This window comes from Cryptomeria japonica, unplaced genomic scaffold (genome assembly GCF_030272615.1).
Source record: "Cryptomeria japonica unplaced genomic scaffold, Sugi_1.0 HiC_scaffold_84, whole genome shotgun sequence".
In the NCBI taxonomy this organism is placed as follows: Eukaryota; Viridiplantae; Streptophyta; class Pinopsida; order Cupressales; family Cupressaceae; genus Cryptomeria; species Cryptomeria japonica.
Genome location: NW_026728906.1, coordinates 366,298 through 374,233, shown reverse-complemented (window position 1 = coordinate 374,233; position 7,936 = coordinate 366,298). Strand labels below are relative to the sequence as shown.

Sequence of the window (7,936 nt, the reverse complement as noted above, 5' to 3'; positions counted from 1 at the left end):
CATAAATATTGTCAAATCAAATCAATTTTTGGTCAATCTTAGAGTTGCATATGTTGCTTATCTATTTTTGCATGAATTTTGAACAATTTGAATAAAACTGTTTTGTCTTTCTCTATTAATTTTTCCTTGCATGAATGTCATTTTGGCTATTTACAAGGCCGCAAGACTCCTTCTTGGTCTAATTTTTAACCTTTTTTTACCGTTACTTGAGTTCTTCAAGGTCATGTTTTGCACCACTTAGACCAGTTATCTAGCATTAGAGGGCATGTGGAGATTTTGTTTTGCCTCATGGCCTCATCTAGTTTTACTTTATTTTGGTAGTCACGTTTGCCTTTTTAGGCTATAGTGTCCCTTGTTCCATTGCTGATGAAAAGATCCTTTGTCAACTATGAATCTTTGTTACATGAATTTTGGATGAGAATAATTGCTTCCAGAGATTTATTCCTATTACAAGCACTTTTTTGTGGAGGCTTTTATGGAGGAAGACAATAATAGTTCCTAGTGCATATTTTGTGTTCTTTTTGCCCCCGTATTGTTTATGCTCTTTCCAATTTGGTTATTTTAAAAATTGTTCACATATTTTAATGATGAAGTATCATTTCGTGAATTATACTACACAAAATGTAGTAAAGTTCCATCATCTGGGTGGTTACATGCACACACATCTAGTGTAGGTTTCATTCAAAGCTTTTTGAAAAATAAAACTTATGAAATATAAGTTACTAATTAACCATACAATCTCTTCAACAATTCCTCCAACTGGTAGCCAAATGATGTTACGTGCATCTAATTTTTTTGACATCATACCAACTAGAGAGTAACTATGCAGTTATTGTCATGAGCCTATTTCATAAATTACAAAATAATTTATACTTATTTATTTATTTTTCATTAAATTTAAAACAAATTAAGATAGAAATTTTTATTTGAATTAAATATACATTATTATGATAAAGATTTTTATAAATATATTAAATATTTTATTGAAAAGTTTTTTATAAATTATATAAATATGTATATTAAAATCATAAATAAAATAGAAACTCTATCAATTAGAAATATTTTAATTAATATAATGAAATGTCATCACACACAGGCATAGAATCCCAAGAAACCAACATCCTAACAAGCTAATATCAACTCTAAAATTTATCTAGAAGGAACATTCAGATACACTAACAAAGTCTAAATACGTAGTTGTTGTTGGTGCTCCAAAATGTTCCTTGTATTGTAATGGATTAGTCATATATGTATCCCACAAAATTATGATAGAAACATTTTACATCTACCACAATGAAAGAATAGATAACAATACTAAAAGTATAATAAATGTAAACCTAGGTATTTTGTCAATCTCCTAAAATATTATTCAAGAAAAAGATAACTGATATGAAAAAAATTACATGTTATAAATAGTTTTAGAAGAGTTAATCAAAGCTAGAAACTTGATTTTCAAGAGGATGCAATTTGAGAATATGAACCATCACATCAAGCAATTGGATGATGTTGAGTGTCGACATATTGCTAGGGAGACATGCAAGCTAAGGTGGTGCTTGATCATCATAGACCAATTCAGTGATGCCAAGTCAGTTCTTGTAGGTGTATTGAACCTAACTCATCAAAGGAGGAGCAAGTGACATATGGCATTACATCAAATATTATTCAATGTACCTAATCTCATTTCTCATTGATCCACATTCAAAGAGGGACATGTGCCCAAAGTGTTGTAGTTTTCTCATTGGTTAAAGTGGTTGTTGTTATAACTAGCCCTAATTAGGGTTTCATGGTTAAATCTCGGCCATTAAATTCAAATCAATCTCGGACATTCATTTGTATCAAGACTTCTATATAAGGTTTGCCTTCTCATTTTTAAAGGTTAATAGGTGGATAATAGAGTAGAGCAGAACTGTTAGAAAGTAGAGTAGGAGGAGGAAGCTAGAGATTGTTTCCAAGACTTGTTGAAATTAATACATAAGTTTTGTTGAAGATATGGTGGATGTTTGTGCTGTCTTTCTACATTTTGCATGGGTTCTTGTTACTTCTCAAAGTTAATTGAATTTTACTGATTATGATGGAGAAATGCGAAGATATATGATGAATTACTTAGTGCTCATACCATTTGTTATTTGTTGATTGCAAATTGTAGTGCATGGTTGGTCTAAACCTCATTGTTGAAATAGTTCGATTTTTTAGTATTTTTAAAAATGTAAAAAGTTCTATATATTATTATTTTTAAATTATATTTTGAATTTTAAAAATAATTTGTTTTAATTTATTTTGAAATTTTTATCTATTAATATTTATTGCTTTTAAAAGTTTATAATATTAAAATAATTAATTATGTATTTAAAAAATTTAATATTAAATTATATGTTTATGACTTCTTAAATATTATTCTTATTTAAAGGAGAATCTAGATCAATAGAACAATTTAGATTAAATTAAACTTAATGGTCGTTGGACATAAAATCGAAGCTATTGTTAATTCAGTTTAGAATGTGATTATTAACCACACATGTCATTAGAGGGATGCAAGGTTGTATGGGCTTTAGGATGACTTGACCTTATTATGTGTGGTCATAAGGTTGTTTGTAAAGCTAAAGCAAGGCAAGTATGGATATCGAGAAAATAATTATAGTGTGTAATTTAAGACTCCCAAATGTGAGAAATAAATACAAACAAGAGAAGTGTTGAAGTATACAACTTCTATGTAACTTCTTCCCTTGCCACTCTATCTACAAAATTCCTCAGATGTATTATGTACTGAGAAGTATAAGTGGATAATGCACTAAAGGATAGTGCATACGTGACAAAACACACAAAATGAGGTTATACATGGCAATTACAAATAATTCAATACTATGTTAATACTATTACTATTGGTTCAAAGATTTACAAAAGGTATAACCACCATACTAGGTGTCAACCTATGTTAACATCTTCATTAACGAGTTTGAATTACAAATTGGCCCAAAAATATCCCTCCCTCCCTCCCTCTCTCTCTCCCCTTTTGTATCTTTGTATCTCTTCTTTTCTATCCGTTTCTATCTCCTAATCTTTATCTTAATTTCTCCTTATCCCTCTACAACTATATCTCTCTTTATTTGTCCTTTTCATCCTCTCTCACTCTATCTAGGCACGTCTCACTCTCTTTAACCATCTATTTCTTTGCCACCTCCCTCTCTTCATTCCCATCTCTAGCTCTCTCTTCCTCTGTCACCCTATCTCCAGACATGTCTCGCTCTCTTTATCTATTCATATCTCCCCTCTCACTATTGCAAACATAACATGAGCCTATTGGTAATGGAGTTCAATTATCTTTTGATTGAAAGGTTTTCTTTCACTTATGTTTGGTTTGTATTAATGAATGCACAATTGATTCAAAGTTATCCCTCGCTCATTCTCTCTCCCCCTCTCTATATATTTATCTCTTCTATCTCTATCTATTTCTCTCTCCTCTCTCTTTATCTCTTCCTCTCATATCCATATCCCTATTCTTCTCCATATCTATATCAATCTCGATCTCTATCTTCCTCTCTATATTTATCGCCTAACTCTATCTCCTCACTCCTTTATCTTTCCCTCACTCTTCCTCCTCTATCTCTCTCTTTATATCCCTATATCTCCCTCTCTCCTTCTCTCCCTATTTCAAACAAAACATAAGAATATTGGTAATGGAACTCGATTATATTCCCGGTTTAAGGGTTTTGTTTGATTGCATTTGTCCGTTTAAGTAGATGCATAGTTGATTTGGATCTATAATTTTTTCAAATGTTGAGACCTTTGTTGAATAAATAATATCATTTACTAAATGGTTTGCTAATTTATCTCACGTGTTGCACAAATATATGAAAAAATAGATCAATTTTTTTTAATAATCATTCCACATCTATTCGGCGTACATATTGCACACCAAGGTGCAATTGCTAGTTGTATATTCTTGACTTTTCTATTACACCATATCATTCAATAAAAAAGAGAATAGCGTTGATGGAAGAACCACAATCATCTGTAACCGCATAGGCTACCCATGCCTATTTGTATCACCTCCACATAGAAAAGTACCTAAAACCATGCTCTCTACATTAATAAACATTTTCTTACTTATGCAAACCATGTCATTAAAGGGTCCAAAAGTATAGGGATTCATTCAAAAAATATTCCTCACTTAATTGCATCCAATATTAGATCACTCCCGGTGTCCATGCTCTTACATGGATGTAGATTTACCTTTCGTATTAGTCATTTGTGGAAACTCAATGGGGAATTGGAGATTGTGAGTGTGGTATGAAAGACAAGGTAAAACCTATGAGAGATATTAAAAAAAAATGTACTCGAGTAGTTATCAAGAAAACTGAGATTATACTAGCGTAAAATATGACCAAACTGTTTTATTGACTTGCTCTTCTATAATATGAACCACTTATTATAATCATGAATCGATCAGGTGTAGAATTTTATTCCCCCTCTCACTCTATTTGTTCCTTATATTCGATTGTTGATCACTTTGATTTCTTAATTGTAAAAAGTTCATTAGTTAGCCACCCTTATCCAAAGAGAGTAAAAAGATAATTCTTGATAGGTAAACAAGGGATCATGGAACTAAACGTTTCCCAACCAAGAATCATCCCAATATATCACTTTTAACGCATTTTTTACTTCTCAAATTGAATATTTTTTATAAACTATTTATAATTGTCATATTATTTGATATAAAAGAAAAGAAAATTCAATCAATATAAATAAAAATAAATAAAATGAAATGTCTAATCAATATGAAATACTTTTCTCATATATTTGATTGAAGTAAGAGGAAAAAAATAATCTTTAATATTATATTTTCCTATTTAGTTACCCCAAACAACTAATTCATCAAAACATTAAGTTAAAAAAAATATTAAATAAACATATATCTCACAAAAATAATAAAAAATAAATCATCTAAATCAACTGTATGTACTTTGTTAAAAGGAGAATCGAGAGGACAATGCAGTCAACTGGACGAAAAGTTTTGGTGTCGAAAAATGGAAATAGACAGATCTCAAACATTAGAAAAAGTAGTAAACCTACTTTATTAAAGAGAATTCACTCACCTAAAGGTAAAATTTTGATCTCCAAAACTGCTAGAAAAGACACCTACTTCATTTACAACAATGCACTTCATTTACAACAACACACTCACCTAAAGATTAAATTTTGGCCGAGTTCAACTGTAGATGGATGTGAAAGAGACAATCTAAGCAACGCACTCAACGCAACGTGAGCAATGTTTTCGCACCCATCAACAGTTTGAGAATGAAGGCTCTTTTCTCTAAAATATCGCGGTTTACATTCATTATAGTTATGAGTATTGGAAGCGGTACGATTTTTAGTCACTGTTGTACCTTGACCCAAGGTAGTTCAAGATGCATTCAAACTACTCACCCATGACATTCTGAAAATCAGACATCAACGTCTTAATAAGGTTATATCTTATAGAGGTGATGGATTCTAGTGAATTGTAATGTCAAAACCGGATTCTATTTCCGCTACCCATCTACCCTCTAGGGTTTGGAAAAATAAAACGATCTTAAATAATTCTAAATACTAGATCCCTTGGACAACATGGTCTCTTCCAAGATGGGATTCTCAACACCACCAAAAAGTTTTTTTTCTTGTAGAATACCTCTCCAAAATCTATCTTCTTATACATTTATCCTCCATAAATTGGTTCTTATGTTTGCATATGTTGTCTTAAACCTATAATTTAGGTCTCCAAAACTGCTAAAGAAAAGTAATACACCTACTTGACTTCAAAATTGTAGATGGATGTGAAATAGATATTCTAATCAACGCATTCAATGTAAAGTAAATGAACATAAGTTATTTTGAGCAATGTTTTTCTGTCCTAGAACATAGACAATCTGAGAAATAAACATTGAGTAACATAAATTAATTTAAATGACGAGAGATAAAAATCTCATTGAAAAAGGGTACAAAGCATGGACAGTCTTTAGGCCAATATCCAACTCCAAGAAAGAAACTTTCCTCTCATACCGATTCTCCCACGGTGGAGAAAGATTTATATATTGTTTCCTTTGAAGAAGCCCACCGTTCCAATTAAGTCTAAACAATTCCACATTACTAAAATGATGGCGATGGCGAGAATACGTGTAAGGCAGGAGGTAAGTTGATCTTGAGATAGGCATACGCAGCAGGGCAGGGAGAAGATAGAAAATTTCAACGTTAATGAAAGGATGGTGAGAATACATCTGCGGTAGCAGGCGAGACAACCACATGCAGTAAGACTTAGTGTGACGTAAGGAAAAGAGCAACAACTCTGGAAGGATCCGTGAAATATACGGAGTCAAGATGAATTAGTCTTTGCGGAGAGTTATGGTTTGGGCTATATAAAGCGTGTAATGGGTTTGTAATAGACATTCATATCCTGATCTCTTGTGTCTGCGTTTCTATTACAATGGCTAACCGGATGATTTACTTCACGTTGGGACTTTTTCTGTTGATATGCTGTTACAGCGACAGGGTCATGGCAGGGGATCCGGATCCCTTGCAAGATTTCTGCGTTGCAGATGAGGAAAGCAACGGTGAGTGAGAATATTTATACATAAACAATGATAATGATTTGCTTATTAGACGAGTCGAGTTACTAACAGACAGATTGATTTGATCTTGTTTTAAACAGTTTTGGTGAACGGGTTCGTTTGCAAAGACCCAATGCAAGTTTCAGCAAACGATTTCTTCTTCCGGGGACTTGGGCAGGCAGGGAACACCGACAATGATGTGGGCTCCAACGTAACGATGGCGAACGTTAAACAGATACCAGGCCTCAATACGTTTGGAATATCGTTGGTCCGCATCGACTACGCAGTGGGTGGAATAAATCCTCCTCACACACACCCAAGAGGCACCGAAGTTCTTGTTTTACTGGAAGGCCAGCTTCTTGTGGGTTTCATTGACACCAGCAACAAATTTTTCAGCAAAACTTTGGAGAAGGGAGATGTGTTTGTGTTTCCAAAGGCACTTGTTCATTTCCAGCAGAATGTGGGGCATGAAAATGCAGTGGCCATAGCTGGATTGAGCAGCCAGTTTCCCGGAGTTCAGACAATCGCCAATTCTCTGTTTGCGGCGAATCCCCCTCTCCCCGATTCCGTTTTGAGCAAGGCCTTCCGCATCACCCAGGAACTGGTGAATTACATTCAAAAGAAATTCGCATACTAAACAAAACAAACAAGAGGTCTCCCAATGAAGACCGTCTTTCCCAATTCTTTTTTCTCACCGTTGAATAAAACTATCATTTTAGGGTTATTGGCGTCCTCTTGTGCCATTCATAGCATCTGTTTTGGACATCAGCATGTCCTCATCATATTCCAAAGATTGAAAATTAACCGTTGAATAAAACTATCATTTTAGGGTTATTGGCGTCCTCTTGTGCCATTCATAGCATCTGTTTTGGACATCAGTATGTCCTCATCATATTCCAAAGATTGAGAATTAAATATTGATGTCGTTTTGTCCCTTTGATGACAACATTAAAATTTCACTTTGCTGTAACACATTTTAAGGTAAGTTGTAAGCGCATTTTGAATATAATTTCCAATATCTCAAGGTATTTGTTGATTGATACGAAGAAGATAAAAGTGTCGTCATATTGAGAAATTGGCAATCGCATTTCCATCAAGAATAAGATAATAGATATAACTCATACATTATCAGTGAGATCTGCAAATATCATAATCTTCTACTTTTCCCATGCATTTATAAATGATCTAATAAAATAGAGCTTCATACATCAGTTCATTCTAAAGCTTCACGACCTCTTCTTTCATGCCTTCGATGTCTATATAACCTATGTCTTTGAAGCTTGCTCATTTTCATTCTATGCAACTACTGCAGATACTCAAATTCTTAAGAAACTGCAACAATAATGTCTTGAGTT

General features: G+C 33.2%; 1 protein-coding gene across 1 annotated transcript; it reads left to right on the top strand.

The window, feature by feature from the left end:
* Nucleotides 1-6,457: 6,457 nt before the first annotated feature.
* Nucleotides 6,458-7,218, top strand: LOC131864372 (putative germin-like protein 2-1). The gene is made up of 2 exons (XM_059215219.1): nt 6,458-6,584; nt 6,683-7,218. Exons 1-2 carry the CDS (start codon nt 6,458-6,460, stop codon nt 7,216-7,218), a joined length of 663 nt encoding a protein of 220 aa, XP_059071202.1.
* The last annotated feature ends 718 nt before the right edge of the window (nt 7,219-7,936 follow it).

Bases quoted from the DNA above. Each gene is read 5' to 3' on its own strand.
- LOC131864372 (XM_059215219.1), top strand. From the start codon at position 6,458: ATGGCTAACCGGATGATTTACTTCACGTTGGGACTTTTTCTGTTGATA. The intron at 6,585-6,682 runs GTGAGTGAGAAT...TGTTTTAAACAG, and splicing joins TGCAGATGAGGAAAGCAACG to TTTTGGTGAACGGGTTCGTT.